The following is a 23,599-nucleotide window of genomic DNA, read 5'->3' as shown; positions in this document are numbered from 1 at the left end:
AAGCAGCACTGGTTAGAGAGAGTTTACCAGTGAGGTCACCTCTACATTCAGCACAGAACACCCGGGGCGGGGGGCATGGGAGGGTACTCCCTTGCTGTTCCCCTACTAGCCCTAGAGCTGAAAGACACATGAAATATTCTAGACTCCTCATCCACCAAATAACAATATACACTGCTACCAGCTGATTAAACCTGGATCTACATATCTTATCAAACAGTATAAAACAAATATATACTGAACTCTTGATTTCTGAAATATTTTGCGTTACCCTTCCAACCTTATATATTAAGTGTCATCAGATCTCAAGAGAAATCACAATGCTATGGATGCTAAATCAAAAAAAAAAAAAAAAAAAGGTAGGGTAGCAAGGGAACTGTTACCAAAACAGAATTCAAAAAAAAAAAAAAAAAACCTCCAAAAAACTGTAAAAAACTGTCACACAATGGGCATTTTTATTAGAATACTAAAGGCTTAACAAAATGGAAGCAAAGAGCAGAGATAAATGAGAAAGACATTTGAAGTCAAAAATGGTATACTTCTTTGCTTTAAAGTCCTTTAGCCAATAAAAAAGTATTTATGACACACACAAAAATGCTGTGAAGGTATTGTAACTGAACTGCAATGAATCCAATTTTATGTTTCTCTTTAAAAGTTCAGCTAAGAGGGAGATGGTTAACATGCTGTTGAAATAATGCACTCTTATGAAAGAGCCTTTTCCTGCTGCCTCCCTGAACTGCTTGACAGTCTAATAAAACTAGTCAACTGATTATTCTTTATCTTCCCTATCCTGTGTCTCAATCCAACAGCTCTGTCAACAGGTAACCCCCACCCCCCCGCAAAGTTAACCGAAAACCTTGCTCACCTATACCACATCCAAAATGAATGAACTTCAAATGGAGACAGAAAGTACAAAAACATCCATTGAAGCAAACAGGTAAGCTGCTGCTGAGTTAGCTTCCCAGGCAGCTCTCTAAGCTGTCAGGGAAGGCTGAGCTCTCTTCCACTGAATGCACACGGAATTGTTGCAATCCAAATTAACCTATTTGAGGGGTTCTTCTGTTTACGAGTTCTCTTTCACATGATAAATGTGGACTGAATTTTCATAATCAGATAGTTTCTGGATGAAGAACATTTACAGATACAGACAACAAGTTAGCGGGTTACCATCACTTTATATACAATTGATAGCTTTTCACAACACCTGGCATTTTTTCCCCAGAGAAGAAACAGACTCTGAGCAGCACCGGCTAATGAATTAGGTGAACGAGTGCCACCACAAATAGTGCCACCACAAATGACACAAGCAGGAGAGCAAGTTTCTTATCGTCAAGGGCTCAACCTAACGGCCACACCACTTGTATTATCTCAATGTGTCACTTCAATACAATAAGATAGGATTTTAATGCCATTTCCACTCTTCGTGCATTCAAAAGGCAACTGATGGTCAAAGTGCCTCTGATACACATTAAGTAGTTTCACCCCATGACTTTATTTCATGTTTAGAAAGGTGGAATAGCAGAAGGAAAAAAGGCAGGACAAAAGACTTTGGAGTTTTCTTTCTTCACATGTATGCGGAGGTGATTATATTATGAGTAGGATTCTGTAAAAATAAACACATTTGATAAATTAAGGTATGGGGAGACAAATGCAAAATTTCTAAATAAACTTTATTACTGCATGATCATAAAAAAATACTGAAGCTTAACTGCCTGTTCGCTAGTTTTATGAAATTTAAAATATCACCTACTATAACAATGTGACAATTTTATTAAACGTGTGAATTAAAAAATACTGTCATTAGTTTTTTACAGAAAAAAATTAAAAACATATTAAAATTGATTGGTAGAAGGAATCTGTGTTTGGCTGTGCTGGGTATAAATATCTTCAGCAATTATCAGAATGAATTACTTAAAACTATCAGGTTGAAAAACTCAACACATGTTAAAACTATCATTAAGAAACTATTCCTCAGGGGCCCCTGGGTGGCTCAGTCCAACTCTTGGTTTTGGCTCAGGTCACGATCTCAGAGTTAGTGAGTTTGAGCCCAGCATTGGGCTCTGTGCTGACACTGCAGAGCCTGCTTGGGATTCTCTCTTTCCCTCTCTCTCTGCCCTTCCCTTGCTCTCGCTCTCTATCAAAATAAATAAATGAACTTAAAACACACACACACACACAAACTATTCTTTAAGGTGACTGGTAACTTTATAAAATGGTTAGAATGAAGCAAGGCTACAATTTTGCCACATTTATTCTTTTAAATGGATTTTCAGGGTACAAAATAGTCGATCTTTCCAATATTCAAATAGTTCACAGGGTTATAAAACCCAAGGGCCAGGAAGGGCTGTAGAGACTAAAGACAAGTAAAGAACAAAGAAAACTGGGATGGTTTCCTCATAGACACAGATTATCACAACTTAGCTCTTACGATTACCCTGGCCTCCACTTGAGACAGACTCTCTGGCAGGAAAAGGCATGTTCCCAATAGCAACAGTAACACTAGATGTCACACTAACCAGTTCAGGGTAGTGACACTATTATGTAAAACACTGGCTGCCTTTAGGCTTCTTCATTTCATTAAAGAGAGAAATGAAGCTTATATTTTTAATGGGGTTTCTGTGATTTTCATGAATCTTCTTCCCCCCAAAACCACATTTACAAACAGAAATATCAAGTGAACTTTGGTGCTGAAGAGGAGAATCTCCAAATCAAGAAGGCTCTCAAAATGTTTATTTCTAACATGAATTACTGATAGTAATTATGACAAGGAGGAAGGTATCATAACAACTTTATGGTTTTAAAAGGAAATTTTCATACACTGAAGTTGTATAAAACATTTATGAACACAGATACTTGAAAACAATGAATTCTTTTTGGACTGTGTCAAAGATGGTTGATATTTACTCTCTGGATACATTTTTGTGTACATCCATGTATACATCTGTCTTAACTTAGGGGAGAGAGACAAAACCAAGTAATAAAAAATTACTGGAAAGCTTTCTAACTTCTTCCTCTCTCACTTATTGCTGGTATGCTGTTCTGAGGGATAGTGGTCTGAGCTGCACTTCCTTTTCTGGCTTGCTTTCTCAAATGTACTGTGCCTCCCTTAGAGGAAAACATGTAGTTTGGTCACAGGGCCTTTTCTGAAATGAATGCAGCTAGGGAGGGAATGTTTTACTTTAATACTCCTTCCAGTTCTGACTGTGTTGCAGGCTGCCTACAGGGAAAGGCTCACAGATAAAGTGACTAATTAAATATCTTAAAGAAATGATAATGTCTTAATTAGAGCACCTTCCCTTTCTCAACTTCTTCAATAAAAGCAAAAGACTTACTAATTATAATTCTTCAGCAGTAATTAGCAGTTTACTATGCTACCACGGGAAATCTGTATTTAAATATACAATACTTTATTTGGAACATGCTTACAATGCCAGACTACAGAATTAGATAAGAGTCCACACATTCAGAAGAGTACTCCATTCTAAGGCTATCTGAGTTACTTTAAACAGGAGAAATGGTTTTAAACATAAGAGAATAAAATCAAGAACAATTATTATTAGTCAAGCCAAATAAAATGTTTTGCAAGTTAACATACACATCATTGTCCACTGAATATGAACAATGAGAAATAAAATAATGAAGGCTACAGTTTGATTATTTACATGCACAAAACTTATGAGCCACATGCATATTATGAAATATCTTAGCTTTGTTTACTTTTCCTCTGTTCAAAATGAGTTCTAGAGGATATTTTTAGTTCACCCAGAAGGCAATCAAGTATTCAAGAGGAACATTGTACATATGAAATTTAGAATTAATTTCAGAGATTCCTGCCTTTAAAATTATTTAATTACATTAAAATTATTATTCAGGAACAAGCAGGATGTAGTCATGTACAATGACAAACTATAATAAGTTAAAAAGTATATATTTTGCATTTAGTTAGTATGAATGCAGTAAGAAGGCTCTTACTAACTTATTACCATTTATTTCTCCTGATGAAGAGCTTCAATAAAAGCATCAAGTTTTTCTTGAATTTCTCTAACTTTCTCTGTGGAGATAAAAAGATTATTAGATTAATTAAAAGTGAATTTATTTTTAAAGGCATCACAAATCTTTGAAGAGAATTATTCAATAAACTGTCTGGGATACTTAAACTATTTTGGAAAAGGGACAAAAATTACCTTAGCATCACGTATCACCTTAGATCCAAAAAATGTTCAAATGGATTGTTATAGTAGCTCTTAACAATTTTTTGGAAAGGGGAGGAATATGGGCTTTGTGACTGACCCCGCTGAGAATAAGAATTATGGAATGTTACAGAGAAAAATGTACGTATAGACACATATATCATTGCATATAGAATTTTAAGGAGTTCTCAGATTCTCCGGAGTCCAACCAAAGACTCGGTTAGCAATATCTGCAACAGAGGAGAATATAAAATAATGAAACAATTGTTTAAAAAATGTTTATTTCTTTTGAGAGAGAAAGAGAGAGAGAGAGAGAGAGCAAGCACAAGTTGGAGGCAGGGCAGAGACAGAAGGAGACAGAAAATCCCAAGCAGGCTTCACACTGTGTGGAGCCTGACGTGGGGCTCGATTTCATGACCATGAGGTCATGACCTGAATCGAAATCAAGAGTTGGATGCTTAACTGAGCCACCCAGGTGTCCCAATGAAACCATTTTTAAGAATTAAAAAAGAATACAGGAGTGTATTTAACAGGCCTTAGACTGGAAAAATACTTTCTAGGATAAATGGAGAAAGCTACAAAGGAAAAGATTACTAGTATGATCACATTAAAATGTACACTTTATATGTCAAAATGTCCTAAATTTAAAAGACAAAAGAAATTGTAGAAAATATCTGCAACAAGTATTAAAAGGGCAATAACACTTTAAAAATACATACAAATGTACTTTCCTAGCTATAAATGTATAAAGTTTAAAAACACCACAGTCAGGGGCACCTGGGTGACTCAGATGGTTAAGCTTCTGACTGTGGCTCAGGTCATGATATCACCACCGCTCATTAAGTTCAAGCCCCGCGTCGGGCTCTGTGCTGACAGCTCGGAGCCTGGAGCCTGCTTCGGATTCTGTGTCTCCTTCTCTCTCCGCCCCTTCCCCGCTTGAGCTCTCTCTCTCAAAAATAAACAGACATTAAAAAATGTATTAAACAACAACAACAAAAACCTCAAAGTCACTGAAGACAGATTTACATTATTTTATTTGATTTTATGTTTTCATGTTTGCAGACTTCCAAATAAAATCTATAACTTCTCTCTGAAATATAAAGATTTCTTTCACAAATACAAACTATTCACACACAGGACATGTCAATCTCCCAATATGCAAAAAATGGAAGTCATGATTTATTCTATCTCATTGCTTACTTAATCATGCAACTCCCATTTTAAAATATAGTTTGTGGTGGGGTACCTGGGTGGCTCAGTCGGTTGAGCGTCTGACTTCGGCTCAGGTCATGATCTCACAATTTTTGAGTTTGAGCCCCGCGTCAGGCTCTGTGCTGACAGCTCAGTGCCTGGAGCCTGTTTCAGATTCTGTGTCTCCCTCTCTGTCCCTCCCCTGCTTGTGCTCTCTCTCTCTCTCTCTCTCTCTCTCTCTCAAAAATCAATAAACATATATATATATATATATATATATATATATATATATATTTGTCCTTTTAACACAATTTTATATATTAGTGGGAATTACCAATTAAAGTGAAGTGACTGGTTCAAAGCTATTGATCTAGAGGCAAAACTGTAAAGCATTCTGCTTTATATCTATAGAAAAATCATATAAAGTACATTAATATTCAACATTTTATCTTTTATATTTAAAAATAATCTGCAATTGAAGACAAAGTATTCCTTTGTATCAGTGGGACAGCAGTTTTGATGAGCAGCCAATAAAAGGAAGAATTGTCCTTTTTATGAATTCTCATGAGCATTGCAGGAACTCGACAAAGTCTATCCGGCTGCATATAAAGAACATAATGTCTTCATCTTCATTTCCCAGCAATTTAACACTACTACTTCTTGGTATTAGTCTGAGACTAACACCAAATCTATATAGAAAAAAAAAAAGCCATACTGTTTTAATTCAACTATTTACTGAGCAAACATGATAACAGTTATCGCAGAGACAACAATAATTCCTTTTACGTAAAAGTAAACTAGAGAAACCCAACCTATAATCCCAACCTATCTCTTGGAAGTTTAATCTGTATTTTTTGGCAGTCTGTACTACTTTTTAAGTCAACAAACCGGTAAACATACTTCCTTTCTCAAAATAAGGCCACATTCTTATTTTTAAAACTAATTCATCTTGTTGCTTAGAAAGAGCTTCACCTATTTTCTTCATGAGTATTTAGAGAGCTCTACATAGTGCAGTTCATCAACTGAAGAATTTTTTTAAAAAGGGGACAGTAGGAGAAAAAGAGTTTTCTAAATTGTCTGACAGAATTTTGGAAATGAACAAGGTATTTAAAAAATCATCTGACCTGGGTGGCTCAGTCGGTTAAGCATCCGACTTCGGCTCAGGTCATGATCTCACAGTTGTGGGTTTGCGCCTGAGTCGGGTTCTGTGCTTACAGCTCAGGGCCTGGAGCCTGCTTCAGATTCTGTGTCTCCCTTTCTCTCTGCCTCTCCCCCACTCATGCTCACGCTGTCTCTCTCTCTCTCTCTCTCTTTCTCTCTCTCTCTCAAAAATAAACAAGCATTAAAAAAAAAATTAAAAAAAAATCATCTGGCTTAAATAGCACAACATATGGAAATCTAAAACAGGTACTTAAAGCCATGGCAGTTCCTCTAACCATCTCACTGAGCTATACTACTTGGGAAAGGTGTACTGCATGAGAAGAATTCTGTTTGCTCCACGACCTGAGTCCAAGCAGGGCCAGCTCTGTCCATCCTTCTGCCCTGTCCATGACCTCCATCCTCAGCTGCACAATCTGGGACTGGGTGGCTCAGTAGCATCACTCAGAAGAGAGAATTCAGAGCAAGATCTACTTGTATCGACAGACCAAGAGCCACTCTGATGCAGGTGTCTAACTGTGGAGTCTGAATCAAATTCAAATTCTTATAAAATTAGAGATAAGCGATATGTCTTTTTCTAAATAAAAGTTAAAAGACTGTCTGATTAATAAGAAGACCACAGAATAAAATTGCCAAATTTTCCTTTTAAAAAGCTGTTTTTACAAAATATTTTCAACTAGAATATCAGGGCACCGTGCCAACATACTCTGAAATGTCAAAAATGACACAAAAGGGCATTTAAGTAAGTTACTAGGAGGTAACGGGGGGAGAGGAGAAGAGAGGAGACGGTGGAGGTGAATGTGAAAAGAAAAAAGAAGGGGCACCTGGGTGGCTCACTCGGTTTAGCGTCTGACTCTAACTGTCGTTCATGACCTGATCTCAAGCTTGTGAGACAGAGCCCTGCGTCAGGCTCTGTGCTGGGGGTGAAGCTTGTTTAAGAACTGTCTCTGTCCTTCTCCCTCTGCCCCTCCCCTGCTCCCATGCTCGCTCACTCTCTCTGTCTCTCAAAGAAACAAAACAAAAAAACAAAAAACAAAAAAAAGAAAAGAAAAAATAACTGTGATAAATGTACTCTTTTTACACTAAATTTAAAAATCCATTTCTTTGTTCCTTCATTTTATACAATGTACTTAATGCAGTGATAGGGGGACACAGATGCTATCTTGCCTTTGAGAAGAATTCCTTGATCACTTCCTACCTACCTCATGCTGAGTCTATGAAGTATCTACTATGTTTGAGGTGATTTTAAATCCCACATTTCATTTGGTCCTCATACAGCCCTGAAGGTGTCCCTGCAGAAGACAAGGACCTGAAGCCTGCAGAGTTAGCTTTGTGCACGTTTCTCTGATTTGGAAACATACTAGATCCACTACCAGATACAGACTCTAAATGGTAACAAAACAAATGTTATTATTTGAAGGGTATTTGTTGTGAGCTTTACCTTTTACCTGAGATAAGACATACTGTGGTAAAAATGAGGGAATGGAATAGTTACCAAGCACCTTCCTAAGTAGTTCTGTGCCTAGAAATAACTAAGAAAAGTATAATAAATATTATTACCTACATGTATTTGAAAAAACCCTTGGAAAACAATACAAACGTATGAAACTGGACAAAAAAAGTTCAGCATCTTCAATGTCTACAACAATGTCTGACTCACTACACATGCTCAACAAATACCTGATAAACAATAAATGAAATTCCCAAAAATATGGTACAGAAAACAAAGGCTGCAGGTTATCAAGAAAAAAAAAAAAAATCACTCAACAGACTTCCTGGGTGTTATACCAGTGACCAAGAGGGCAGAAGCCAGGAACACAAGGTGTAGAGCCAGCCTGGGAACAGAAGGCAGGGTACATACACATTGACAATGAAGATCCAGGAGAGCTGGTGGGTCACTCGAACCACACAAGCAACACGGGACAGAGAATACTCAGGTCTCACAATACAGTAAGTGGAAAGAGAAATTTCAATTTAATTATTTCACCTTATTCAGAAGACCAAAATATGCTGACTGCACACACACACACACACACACACACAGAGCTTTAGAAAGTATATGGCTTTCATTCTTTGCAAAGGAGCTATATTACAGATAATAAACAGCATTATTTCCCATATTTGAATTCCTTCATTTCAAAATCTGATAAAAGTCTTCAGCACTTCCTATATACTAACTATGCCATCCGGCTGCACACAGAAAACAAGACTTATTCATAAAAATCAAAGTTGAATGTCAGCAACTAAAACTTTCTACTTTCTGATCCTTCCAAACACTAATGTCCCAGTGTTAAAGTGTTTTCAAGTCCCAAAATCTTACTGTACTTAACTATTTTGCCATTAGAAACTACTTGCCCACAGAAATGTGCATACAGATTAGCAAAGGGTAATTATAAAGCAAACTCCTTTTTCTATTAAATATTTGCCTTAAATATTTATAGTTGGAAAACTCTTATAAAATTTCAGATTAACCTGATAAATTAAACCAACTCAGGAAGGGATGAACAAACTCCTATTTCTGTTTGAACTGCTATTTCTGCTCTGAAATAGGCAATTCTACATGTAGTGAATACTGAGTCTACTTGCCATTTATCCAATGTTTACTTAAAAGATGAACTATTTCAGACATCAATTCATTGTGCTTCTTGATTGAGTCATGAATATTCCCATAATCCCCACCTCATAAACCGCCCCTCTCAGTGAATGAAGGTCCTTCCCTTTTTTCTTCAGATGACTTGGCACCCATTCATGTTTTGGGTCTCTTTATCTCCACATGAAATGATAGTGCTACTCTCAATTTCTTTTTGAATCTTCTGATACTTGCTCTAAAAGTCTCAAATATAGACTAATCTGTAATTAGGTTTTGAATACACTGTGAATACCAAAAGGCCAAACCTGGGAGAAGGTTCACTTCAGTGGTTAATAACAGTTTAGAATAGGAACAAAGAATCACACACAAAACACTACCACATGCACTGAAATAAATCTTTTACAACTTTTGATGTTTTTAAAGAAAGCATGAAAAACAAACTGCAAACTAATGCAGTGTACCTTAAGCAAACCACACATCCACAGATCACAATGTACCTTAACAGAACTGTTTTATAACAAGCTGTATACACATTTAGAGTGAAACTTGAGGACACCTTGGAGGTGAGGTTTTGCTGTAAAAAAGCTATTCACTAAAGGACTGAAAATTTTAAAAAGTTCTTAACATGTAATAGATGTTGCTCATCAAAAGGCTTGCCTTTTATTAGACAATCCTACTGTAAGTGCTCTTTAGAAGTTCCGTATTTAAAGGGATTATCTAGAGTACAAGGAAACAAGGGAAGAAAACAAACAGAAAGGGTGAACCAGAGACATGCTTTAAGATTCTCAAAGATACGTTAAATCTTAAGATTTAAGATAGTCAAAATCTTAGATTTAGCACAAGAAAAAATGTGCACCTTTTATAGTCGAGAAGCAAAGCGACAATCCAAGGTGTGTAGCCAAATCTAACACTTTTTTTTTTTTTTTTTTAGCATTTATTTATTGTTGAGAGACAGAGAGAGACAGAGCATGAGCACGGGAAGGGCAGAGAAAGGGGGAGACACAGAATCCAAAGCAGGCTCCAGGCTCTGAGCTGTTAGCACAGAGCCCAACGCGGGGTTCAAACTCACGAACCGCGAGATCATAACCTGAGCCAAAGTCTGATGCTTAACCCACTGAGCCACCCAGGAGCCCCTAACACTTCTCTTCTGAATCTTGGTCCTGTAGTTTTTTTCCCCCTACAAAGAGCCTTTTTTCTTTTTTCTTCTTGAGCTATGATTATTTTTAAACCGACTCATTAACAAGGATGAACAGAATTACTTCTGCTCGTTACAGAAAAAGTAGACTCCTATGTTCCGGAAAGCTGTCTGAGACTGGTATGGTAATTTCAAAGCTGGGTGGGGTCACTGACTTCTAGGGGACTGCTGAAGGTGGTAGCAGAGTCCTCTGGGTTATTTTGTTTCAAAAGTTCAAATGGAACTCTTTTGCCAGAATTACATCTACTCTGCAACAATTATTATTTAGGTTGATTAGGAGATAGGATTGTAACTCTATGTTCCTAATGAAAACGAATGTAATTATATTACTATAGGCAGATCTTCTAAAACACAGACTTCACAGGAGTACACAATAACAAAAGGAGTGTTTGATGACAACAAATGTTAGAAATCCCTTATCTAACACCCTAATAATCAATGGGGTAGTAATTTTATATGGATTTTATAAAGATGAGAACATAACGAGTTAAAAGCTATATGATAATGTGGTCAGGAGAACCAGGCTTCTAGACCCATCTGTGACTTTAACTTCATGACCACAGTCATGTCACAGCCCTGGTCTCTTTATCTATAAAATGAGGGAATCTGTCCAGAATTCAAAGCCCAAAATGCTTTACATTAGGACTGAAATGTACTATACTAACCGATCATATGTTTTAACTACATCTTTTTAAACTTAATTGTCTTGTTTACTCCTTAGTATTTTTTTAGTTATTTGATGTTAAGCTCCTAGTAAAAATTCAATCGCAAATGACAATATTATTCTCACACGACTACATAATTCATTTTAGAAAGATCAGGATTATACTGGTTTTTTTTTTCCCCCAGGAATCAATGTGGTACTGCTTGCATGAATTATCTACATACAAAAAAGTCCATCATTTAAAATCACTGAGTCTAGCACAGAACTCACTAAGCAATAGATGTCCATGAACTCATTGTTCACTCACTCACTGTTGAGTAATCTACTCACCCGATACATAATTCAAACATTAAAGATGACATTTTAAAAAAATTTATTTTAAAAAATTTGCTATAATCAGACCCACCCTCACCCCCCCCCACCAAATAATATGATTTAGAAACAGCTGCCTTAAGAAAGTCTGTGAGATAAATTACAGCTTAAGTCTGATGAATATATAAATAGCTCAAAGTGACTTGTGGATAAATTCAGCTTTCTCTCTACCTCTCTCTTTTTAACTCCTAACTGCAAGCATTTCTACCAGGCTCTTTTGGCTGATATAATCAAAACCTCTTAAAATACTTTCTTGATATATTAAAATTCTCCAAAGACTTCAGTATGAACAAACATAGAGCAGCTTACATTTAGGCCTCGACCCTGACTAAGCCTTTCACTTTTATAAGTAGATGGCAATCGTAATTTCATCTCACATCTCAGCTAACTATTAATGCTTATGGATCTGCCCTTAATTGAGCAGCTCCATTCCAGGTGTGTGTCAGTGTCAGTGAGCGTGAAACCTTGAACTCTCTGCTACCTGATATTAAAAGGCTCAGAGCTGCAAGAGGAAATAATATTTATGGAAGACTGTATGGGGGACACTAGATATTAGATACTATGCTAGATACTATGTAAGTCCATCTTTAGATAAGCCAAATAGCTATGTATCTGGACTGTGTCATTTTGATTTCACCTAGAACTGCTTACGTGATTAGCCTACAATGAGGAACATTATAGTAAAAAGCTCCATGAAGTTAATGATCATATGTAGTCATCTGGTTTACTGTATCATGTAATTCAGTGTTCCTTCCGTGAGCAGAGATGAATTTTTTCTCAGGTATGTATACCAGGAACACCTATGCTTCAATGAAGCAACTGCTTTGTCTGACAGCCACCATAAATCCCATAATCAACTCTGCTTTCCATTTTTGCTTCAGCTGTCTAGGAAGCTCAGGGCTACATTTGCAGGTTACCTGCAAAATGGAAGAACCCCTGAACCAAGTATTTTGAGGGGGGTACCAATCTTATCCCACGTTTCACATTATTTCAAATTGCCTTAACCTTCTCTTTCCTTCATTCAACTTTCCAATTAAGCATTTTTACATTTTGCACAGGATAGATCTTTGCAAGCTGCCTCAAATCCTTTTTGGAATAGGCAGGGAATTAATAAATAAGCTGACACACTAGTTCACAGAAGACGTACCACTAGAGAGCTGATTCATAAATATACCATAATACTTGAAAAGTGGTCTTTTTATGCTAGTAATGCTTTTAAGATCAGGAATTTAAAATATTTGAGGGGGGGACAATATTTGTCCCATTAACCTTCTATAGGTGATTTCTGCATAGGAGAAAAAAAATTTTATTTCTGCTTAATGCTTAGAAAATCCAATGATATAAATATGTATACTTAAAGCATTTCTTTTCTGCAGTGGAAGAAAAATAATAAATTTTTATGGGATTCATGATTGTCTTTTTAATGTAAAAGTTAGATTCTACCATAAGATTAATAATCATCTCCCATGAATTTTTATTCTGTATCCAGTATATAAAATGTGCCTTATTAATTATATCTATTAACTCAAATTATGATAAAAAAAATCTTTAAAAGTTATTTTATATGCTAACTCATTGATACATTGCTTTATTTTTCCCCCCAAAAAAGTTTAAATAAATACACTATTTCAAAATGAATGCATTCCTTTTGTCTCCATAGAAAAATCTAAACATAAAAAAAAATTTAAATATGATTCAGGTAATTAGTTGAGATGATTAAAAAAGCCTAGCCTAATGACCAGTAAAATTTTTGGTCCCAATCAATTAAGAAGGGTTTAAAATAATCCATCATTTTTTTTCTTTTCTATTTTCTTCTTATACTTAAAAGTGTATCTTACTCTGAATTTTGTTAGGTGGAAAGTAGAAACATTTTAAAAAAAGGAAAACCACCCAGGCAGCCCTTAAAGAGACAGGACATCATTTATCACCTGCAAAGACAGATTTATAAGAAGAGGGCCCCTTCTGTTCCTTTAAGACTGCAAAACAGATGGGAAGTGAATGGACAGTCAATGGGACAAGAAAACACATGGGAGGTGCTGCTGTATGTATGTTCCCAGCGTAAGAAAGAGGTCAAGATTGTAACTGCATGACTGGGTCCTGGAAAGGGTCTTTCTTCAAGCTGTTACAAAGACAAACGCTGTTCCTCATCCTGCTGTCAAACTGTTATAAATATTGGTTTGTCAAAAGACCTTCAGTGCTGAAGCTTTAAAAGGAGGCGTAACAGATGAATGAATCATGAGAATGATTCTTAAACAGTCAGCTCATTAATGTAATTTTTAAAGTAAAAGAAAGGAATATGAGAACAGAGACTGTAATTCTGATTTATGAACCAAACCAAAAGTATATGAAAAAATATGGAACTAAAAATTGCGGGTTTTAATAAAGTTATGAATTAAGCGAGATGAAAAACAAAAATGAAATACAATTGTATCTGTTAACTATAATGCTGCATCAGGACAACAGATTATTATTAAACCCATCACAAGGAGAGCTAGCGGGCATTCATGTTTTGTCAGGGTGATTCCCTAAGTTTTCAGTTACTTCTACTACAACCCTGCAGAAAAGTATCACTGCTGATGCTGGGTCCAGAAGTCAGAATAAGGCTCAGAGAAATGAAAAGAACTCCAGAATTAGTTTTACATATTCATTAATTTAGAAAATCACCTTTAAATTTTGTCACAATTTATTTTCTACAGAAAGGGAAAATCACAACATTGAAAAAGCAGTAAGAGTACACAGATTTATAAACCTGTATATATTTATCTGAAGAATGAAACCATTACATATGTCTTTAGGAGAAAAATTCAATGTTCTAGATTCTTAATGACTAGTTTAGGAGAACAGGTTTAAAAACTAGCACAGTGAAAATAATATTAAAAAAGGAAGCCAAATTATATTACCTCAGTTATCTGTAGTCACCCACAAACACAAACCCAAAAACTAAAGACGAACAGAAGCCCAAAACAAATCTAAAAAGATACTATCGGGGCGCCTGGGTGGCGCAGTCGGTTGAGCGTCCGACTTCAGCCAGGTCACGATCTCGCGGTCCGTGAGTTCGAGCCCCGCGTCGGGCTCTGGGCTGACGGCTCAGAGCCTGGAGCCTGTTTCCGACTCTGTGTCTCCCTCTCTCTCTGCCCCTCCCCCGTTCATGCTCTGTCTCTCTCTGTCCCAAAAATAAATAAACGTTGAAAAAAAAAAATTTAAAAAAAAAATAAAAAAATAAAAAAATAAAAAAAAAAATAAAAAGATACTATCTCTAACACATGTTGTTAGCCCCGGCTTTGCTATAAGTATTTATGTGACTGGCTAAATCACTTCCCTTAATGAACATTAATTTCCCCATCTGAACAATGTGGGATAATACCTTATAAGCCTCATATGCCTTTACAAGGCAAACATGGACAGACATAACACGTTCTGTAAAGTGCAAAGCTCTATACAAATGTTAAGAGACAGTTGTATGGCTCCAAGCAGGATTTGGATACCAAAGTACCAAATGCTGCAATTACATAAGAGGCTCACCTGGCTGATTGCTTTCTCTTAACTGTCAGCAATCTTGGAAAAACCAAATTCGGTAAAAATGAGAAAAGATTACAAAGTTAAGAAAGTGAACGGTTGAGAGTGGAGGTAGCAGGCAAACATTTGAAGGTTTTCTGGATAAGTGAATCAAGATCAAAAGTAGGTAGACTGCAGGGCGTCTAGGCGGCTCAGTCAGTTAAGAATCAGACTCTTGATTTCAGCTCAAGTCATGATCTCACAGTTCATGAGTTCGAGCCCTGCACTGGGCTCTTGGGCTGACAGTGTGGAGCCTGCCTGAGATTCTCTCTCTCTTTCTCTCTCTGCCCCTCCCCTGGTCGTGCTCGCTCTCAAAAATAAACATTAAAAAAAAAAAAAAAAGGTAGGTAGACTGTATGGAAGAATCAATCCAATAGTTTTAAGGTGGGGATGACTGGAGCGTCTTTTGAAGGAAGGACAGACACAATGAAGACATAAGCACACATGGGAAGTGCCAGAGTCCTGGATATAGGTGGGGATTAACTTTCAAAGAAGAGTGATTTTCTGAATATGTTCTGCTATAATACAGCCTTTGGAATCCACGGCCTACTTAAAGTAACTAGTACCACAGGTTTTATTTTTACTAATGCTGCTTATACTTCTCAGTGAACCTTTCTGAAATAAGTTAATATGAAGAAAAAGAGGAGAAATTGAGCTTGCTCTGATAAATGAGAGACCAGAAGCAGGAGTGATGGCAATAAGGGGAAGATTGGTGGTGTTAAGTAGAAGCCAACCTGAGATCTCATGAAAAATGTGTTCCAGAAACATGCAGAAACTATGTCACTAAGACTACGTTAAAGATTTTGTTAGAGGGGCGCCTGGGTGGCTCAGCTGGTTAAGCTTCTGACTTCAGCTCAGGTCATGGTCTCATGGTTGGTGAGTGTGGGCCCATATCAGGCTCAAACACAGAGCCTGCTTGGGATTCTCTTTGGGTCCCTCTCTCTCTGCCCCTCCACTGTGTGTGCTCTCTCAAATTAAATACATAAACTTTAACAATTTGTTAGAATACAATGTTACAGTGGTCATCTCTCGATAGTGGCAATGGTTTTAAAATTTTTGCCATCTGTATTTTCTAATTTTCCACAATGCATATATATATATGTACCAGCTCTGTCACAGTTAAGAAGGACTGAAACAGACACCTGAAATCCTGGTAGTACTTGGTAAAGACAGGCAGTCTGTACCTATGACTCAGAGAATGAAGTGTTGCCTCAAGGAGACTAAACAGGCAAGGTTTTTAAAAAAGACCTGAATTCCTTCAGCCAGGAAACAGATCTAACTGAAGTGAATAAAACCCAGCAAACTCCTTTCTACAATGCAAAATACTAGGAAAAGTACTTTGCACAAACTTGAGTTGCACAAACTTGAAAACTTCACCAGTTCAACGAAGATTTCAATTCATTTACACATGACAGATCCACAGTGGGCATGTACTGGAAATCCGAAGAATGCACAGTGAATCTCAAATGCTAAGGGATGACCCCATGAGGAGCAATTACTATCTAGTCCCATGAAGTGTTTCTTGGCATCGCAATCACCGAGAGATTATTTGGGAAAGTATTTGGTCACTTAGCTTTGTCATTTCTATGAATACGATAAAATTAAGAATATGAAATTTCTAAGGCAATTTTGAATTATGCTTATTCCTATGCTTATTCTAAGCAACAGTTTAGGAATGTATAAAATAGTAAAAACTTAAAATTCCTTTTGCCTTTAGCTCCCCTCTCCCAACTACCCTGAGACCCTACCTCATAAAGTAGCACACTTCATTCAGTTTAGTGCACACCAATTCGCCCAGTTTTTTAAAAAAATATTTATTCAAATCTTGCTTAATTTTATTTTTTTTAACATACTGTTCACAGGTCAGTAGATTGTTTTGTGATTAGATTTAGTTTTCAATGACTAGATATCATTTATTTCCATCTTAGAAATGGAGAGAATACATAAAACATAATTCAAAAACAAAACACACCAAAATTTAATCCCGACTTTAAAGATGTTACTTCATTCTAGACTCTCAGTAAGGAAGTGGTTAAGAAATACTAGCTAGGAAAAAAAAGCCTAATTTCTAGATGAAAATGTGTACATTGGCTTTTTTATACATTAGAATATACACATAAACATATATCACAACATGTAAATAAAACCTACTTCAAAACGATCAACTCAATTCAATCGATACATTACTGAAGAGACCTTTCTTATCTTTGTTCTTATTTCTAATCAGTTAAAATGTGAGTTTAAGGCAAAAAGAATATACTTGCTAATAAAGCACTGAATACCAGTAGCCTACATAAGATTACAGAGAAGTAAATGTCATTTTAATCTTGTACCAACTGATCAATATCCTTCAATGCTCTCTTTAAAAGATAGAGTTAGGCCATGAAAAATGTGCTTGATTCTAAATGCCCCATTTTGAGTCTGGATTTTCTCATCAATAACCGGGAAAGCGCACCACTCAGGCTCATCATGTGGAATTCTGTGTGTAAATAACTACTTCTCTAACACAGAGGACTCTCCCTGAGGATTACTTTATTCTTTGTGCCGTGTCGTCTCTCTCCTTCTCTGGCTACAACACAAAGCAGGGTCTACTTGACCTACGCAGACTCAAGGTAAAAATAATCTTTCACCACCTTCCTTAGTTTGTCAATTTCACCTTACTATGAAAAATATTATTTCACAAGTTCGCAAAATTCAAAATTTAATTGCTTTTACCCTGCACAGATGCCTTAAAGACCTCAAACGCTGATAACATAAAACAGAAAGTTACCTTATTCTGTATGAAAACGAGAGCTGTTTCAACCTTTCCATTTTTTAAATATACTCATTTCCACTAAAAACCATTCCAAAAAGTACACGAATATTAAAGAGAACGAAAATATTCGTTTAAGTTAGAACTTAAAAATGCCTAACAAACAATTATGAAAGTGTCTTAGTGAACTGCATGGACTGGCAATTAGGAAATCACTGGTGACTTAGAAAGAAGTGCTTTCACTAGGGGTGAAAGCCTTATCACAAGATGTCAGCAAGGGAGTGGGTGGGTGCAGGGGTGGGTACAGGGGCGAATGCAGCAGAGGATGCAAGCTGCTCTACAAGAGAAATGAGAGGGTAGCTTTCTGGGTGACAGAGTGGAAGAAAGGTTCCTTATCATGAGAAGACTTAGCTTCCTTCTCCCTCTTTTTTAAGTCAGGAAGAGGGGGCTACTGAAGAAACTGTATGGAAAGGTCATGATTAAACAGTCACTGAACACCTACAATATATACAATACAAGGTATGGTGAGTTTATGAAAGAACCAAATCACTTGAGCAGAACTGATCGGTCAAAAGAGACTCAAAATTTTTTCTTTCTTAAAGTGGTTATTTTGGTTGATTTACACTTGCCTACCGTGGGAAGTCTGCCTTCTGCTCAATTAAACAACACTGGCAGTACCTCGGTAAGGTTTTTAATCTCTGGAGGAAGGTAAATAAGTAGGGAGGAGGAAAAATACTGGTTGAGCAAATGATAATGGTCTGAAAGAAGGCACAGTGAGAGACATAAGAAAGAGACAAAGGGAAAAGACTGCTTAGAAATGTGCTAGATGCAAGGAGAGACGAGACAAAGAGTATTGAGGTCTTGGCAATTATTGGCCAAAGAAATGCAGTTGCAGTGGTTAGATGTAAGTGAAACTACGAGGTCCTTAATACTTCATGTTTTCCCTCCCGGGCACTTTATCCTATTTTCTGTGACTGAGCCTTTAAAAATAAAAACCAAACCCTCTTTGGGCCTATGGACTCAGAATTCTACAATTCAATGCCACTCGTTTCTCTTCAGTGCCCTTTAAGATTCATTTTCTTTGGTTGTATCGACAGACACAAAATGACTATGCTACTACAGATACAGTTCAAATAACCGAACAAATTTTCAAGAGTCATACAGTTCCTAAGACTCCACTAAAAGATATATGTCAATTTTACCCCAATTAATAAAACGACCAGTTTTACTGCTGTGAACAGGAAGAACCCTCTAGAGTACAGATCTGGGGGCAGGAGGGTGGATGGTGGTGGAGCAGAGAAAAATCCCCTATGGAGACGTGTTAAAATTTGCATGCCAGAGCCCTAACTCTGGAAAAATAGTTTTAGATGGGAGTTCCCTTTTTCACAATTTTAAGTTCCGGATTCTGAGTATAACAATCATGTTCTAGGATAATTTTCAGCCTCACACTACTTCGTGGCCACTATTGTGATCTATAATGGCCTTCAAGGATATGGCAGGTGTGGGAGAAGTCCAGGAATGTGGAGTAACCAAAGGAAATTTAATTGTAGAGTATCTTGACATTCCTCCTTTCTAAATAAAGAACAACAAAATCATTCTGAGGGTTCCATCTAGATATGTTCTATTTCTTATTCAAGTTTTATCACAGCGTAAAGATATTTCTTAACTACCCTATAAATCAGAATTCTGTTTTAGAGCTAATAAAAAAAATCTTAAAAAACATTTTAATTGTAGTTGGGACACATGTTACATTAGTTTCAGGTGTACAACATAGTGACTTGACATATCTATATGTTACACCACGCTCACCATCCGTCACCACACAACGCTATTACAGTACCACTGACTCCATTCCCCATGCCATACCAATAAAGGACCTTTTTGGATTTAAGCAGCTATGGTGCATTTCTCTTCCGGTTTTAGCTTTTAAAATGGCAGCACTGGTTCATTCTGCTCTCACGCCCTTTTTATCACCACAATTTCAAAAATACACTAGTGTATTAATAAGGAACAAAGTTTTCCTTATAAAAATGATGTGTTAGTGAGTATCTGGTAGCTTGGGGAAAAAGAAAATGTCCATCTAAGGTTTTAGAGTCAAAACTGAATCTTATGCACACTAAGAGACAAAGCTTGCAACTTTGCTCCTTTCTAATTATCAAGAGAAAGCACAGGATGGATTATAAGAGGAGACTGGGAGAGTGAAGAGACACAAAGACAAGCCCCACCAGCATTGTACACTCGCAAGAGAAACAAACTTCAAGTTTTAAGAAACAATTGCTGGCTGTCTGGGAGATGCCCAGGCATCAAACAATAAAGAACAGTCGAAAGAGGCGAGAGGCGAGCCCACTGCTGACTCCTGCTCCCTAATCCCCCGGCTCCAGTGAAAGGCCAGCTGTTGCCACCTCGTGTAGGGAGTCAGCAGGGCAAATCAACTGCAGGAGAAAAAAAAGCTGCGGATATTGGAAAATTCTAATTTACCAGGCTCTCTAATGTTTTTAACATTAAGGGCATCAAACTATATCATTAAGATGAACCTGTGCAATGGCAGCCCAAGTAAAGGAGTTCATCACTGTTTTCACTTTCATTAGTAAATGAGATGTAATGAAGTTACTCAAGATTGTACTGAAGCACATCTTCAACTCATATAAAGTACAAAAAGTAGGAAGCAATACACCAAAATTTATTATTACACATTTCAATGCTCCCAGACCAGCTCAAAAACCCCTCAACTTAGAGAACAGCCATTCTGCTCAAATATAGATTCTCTATCTGTTACAAGAGGATCTTAAGACTCTAAGCATGAACACATCACACTGAAAACTGTGCCTGAATTTTGGGCAACTTACAAACTACTTAATTAACAACGGTGGAATCTGACAGAATACACTTCGAGACATGCTCACAAGACCTATAAAGAAAATTAACCCCTTCAATGTGGTCAGTGGCTTGGTTTACTTTAGTAAACACTTTAGTGTCCCCTTACCCAGATGTTCCAATTATATCAAAGTTTTCGTGTCCTTTCAAAGTTTAAATATTAAATCACTACTATCTATGTCTTTCTGACCCACTCTGCAAAGGATACTGCTAACTATAACCTTCCAAATGTAAAGGACTATATTTTATGTAACTATATTTTTCTATGGCTTGAGTTTTTTTTCTCAAATTAGTTCAGCACAGTAGTTAAAAGACCTGGACTCAAATCTTTGCTTTCCCACTTACTACACATGTGTCTCTAGGCTTCCATATCCTTATCTATAAAATAAGACAAATGACTATACCTATGAGAATGCATATAAGGCACACAGCCTAATCCCGGCACAGCGAAAGTATTCAAATATTAGCTCACATTCATAAACAGTTTCTGATATAAACAGGTTCTGATATAAAAATGAAAAGAAATGTATTGTAAAGTCAGAAGGGAAAGACAGTAGATCTTAGAGCGATCAAAATGATTTGTAATGCCCCTTTAATTCCTGGGTATCAAGGGTTCTTTGATTATGTGCACAGAGAATGAAAAGTAATTCAGGCTTTAGTGAACAAGAATTTAAAAAGAAAACTAAGCTCTAAATCCCAAGCAATTGATAGGAAGGTCCAAAACTCACACTACCCTAGTTAACAGTTGGTACAACATTCATATAACAAACGATGAAAGAATTTCCATGCTGTTTTGGTGAAATGCAGTTTAGCAACATTACAGCAATTGTTACCGGTGCCCAGATACTCCATTTCCAGGGTGGGATGAACAAATACCAAAATGTCTGTGAGACGCTAGCACTATCACTTGTTTTATATGGTGACAATCATAAAAGATTTCACAAATCATAAAACAGCTCATTATAGAAAGAAAAACTTGGAACTGAGCTATACTATTCTAATCCTCCCCTCTTCAAAGAAGGCATTTTAAAACTGCAGTCTGTTTCAATAAGTAGATTGAACATATTATTAACCCAAATAGATTTTATCTAAGTTGACACTGTATTTAAATATCTGTAAAAAATCCTTTGAAATAAAATCTGCTATATAAAATCACAAGAATTTCATCAAGGTTGTAGTGGGCATATTTCAACGCTAAACAGTTCTAAGTGTAATCTGATGCCGTAAATAAGGAATTTAGGTGGAAAGATGAGTCATGTCTTTTATCAAACTGTCCAGGAAGTAACTCAGCCTTTTGACATATTCAGAGATCCCATTTTAAAAATTCTAATTTTCTCTAAATTATTTTCATATGACCATGATATATTTATATAAACAAATCCAGTTATAAAAACAACTTTTTACCCTTTTTATGTAAAAATCATCTCAGACTCAGAGAAAAGCTGTAAGAATACTACATAGAACATATTTTTTCTGAATAATTTACTGTCATTACATCCCATATACCCTAAATACTGTATTATTGTGTATTAGCTACAAATAAAGATATTTTCCTAAATAATCCCAATTTAACAATCAAGATTTAAAAATTAATGCTGATGTATTACTACCATGTAACCTTCAGATCTCATTCAAGTTTTGCCAACCGTCCCATTAATGTCCTCTAGAGCAACAAGGTCAGGTTCAGGATCACACATTGCATTTTGTTTCCATGCTCTTTCGACCTGGAATAGTTCCTCACGATTTCCTTGTTTCTCATGATCTTGATACATTTGAAGATTACAGGCCAATTATTATATAGACTGTGCCTCAATCTGGGTTTGTCTGATATACCTTTATGATTGGATTTAAGTTATAAATCTTTGGCACAAATATCCAAGGAGTGATATGGGTTTTTCCCACTGCATTCTGGAAGGCTGCACACAGTTCTGATTTGGTGGTAACTGATAATAATAACTCTGACGGCTTGATTAAGGTGGTTGTTGCCAGCCTTCTCCACTGTACAGTTACTTTTTCCTCTTTTAATTATTCTGTGTGGAGATACTTTGTGTGCTTATATGAACACCGCATTCCTTATAACTGGTTTTACTCACTGATATAATTAATTTTATTCATTTGCTTACACAATCATCAATTTATGGAATCCTGTTTTATTAAATGGGTCACAGTCTGTACCTGTGATTATTTATTTTGATGCCCAAATTGTCCTAGTTGTGGCCAGCGGGAGCCTTTTCAAGCTGGCTTCTCTGCCTTGCTGCCATGTTCCCATCTCCCTTCACGTACTTTCTTACTTTCTCATCTTAGGAAGCTCCAGGTTCATCCTAACGTTTTCTTGCTCCAGCTGTGGATTCCACTACATCTCCAAAGAGCCCTGGTTCCTACGTACGACTTCTTTTCTACAGACAAGAAGGGGTGGGCTCTTCTTTTATTTCTTTGGTCTTCCTAACTCAGGACAATCAGTTGATGAATTTCCAAAGGAAAGTGGTGAAATGATTTAAAACTGAGCACATTTATTTAATAAGACTGGCAAAAAATACGACGCATCAAACTTTCCCGAGTCTCCACAATACTCTGCCCCTGTACTGATTTGAAACTGTAGTAAAAACTCTTTTGGCTGCTTCCCTTTCTCTGAATTCCTTTAACTATATATTCTACTTGAATATGCTGTACTAAAAACTTTGATCCAAGTAATACAGTAGTTACTGTCCAAACTTCGAAAGTTTTCTGGCTGAAAGGATCCCTGACCATATTCCCAAGTGTTACATTAAAGATAAACAGTATGAGAAAGGTACTCCCAAGATTCTTCTCCAACTAATAGACAAAGTCATGGCTCATCTCCTTCAGTGTGAATGATGAAGCCGAGTCACTGGTGAAACACTTGCTTCCAAGGCCATTATTTGGTACATTAACACGACCATAATTTTATATGTACAAAAGTAGTAAATCACTTCAAGGGAGTCATATGAGTACTTTCTCAGGAAAACCAGCAGGATAATCTAAGACTTGGCTTGACAGTGCACAAATCTGTGTTAGCAATACACTTTCTTCAAGTAATCAAACC

The 23,599-nt window shown here is 36.6% G+C and overlaps 1 protein-coding gene across 4 annotated transcripts in view; it reads right to left on the bottom strand.

Annotated features, from left to right (window-relative positions):
• Positions 1-1,152: 1,152 nt before the first annotated feature.
• OPA1 (OPA1 mitochondrial dynamin like GTPase) overlaps positions 1,153-23,599 on the bottom strand; it is an 85,257-nt gene continuing 62,810 nt past the window's right edge. For all 4 annotated transcript variants that reach the window (XM_047098543.1, XM_047098545.1, XM_047098544.1 and 1 more), the window contains 2 exons: positions 3,981-4,048; positions 1,153-1,600 (listed from right to left, as the gene is read on the bottom strand). In XM_047098543.1, the coding sequence (XP_046954499.1) occupies positions 3,984-4,048 (65 nt within the window). In that variant the 3' untranslated portion in view covers positions 1,153-1,600; positions 3,981-3,983. The remainder of the gene's footprint in view (positions 1,601-3,980; positions 4,049-23,599) is intronic.

The sequence above is a fragment of the Lynx rufus genome, unplaced genomic scaffold, assembly GCF_022079265.1.
Source record: "Lynx rufus isolate CCGP_SWC_20201006 ecotype Redwood Valley unplaced genomic scaffold, mLynRuf1.p SCAF_5, whole genome shotgun sequence".
Classification (NCBI taxonomy): domain Eukaryota; kingdom Metazoa; phylum Chordata; class Mammalia; order Carnivora; family Felidae; genus Lynx; species Lynx rufus.
The sequence above is the reverse complement of the archived record's forward strand: the minus strand, read 5'-3'. Positions and strand labels throughout refer to the sequence as shown.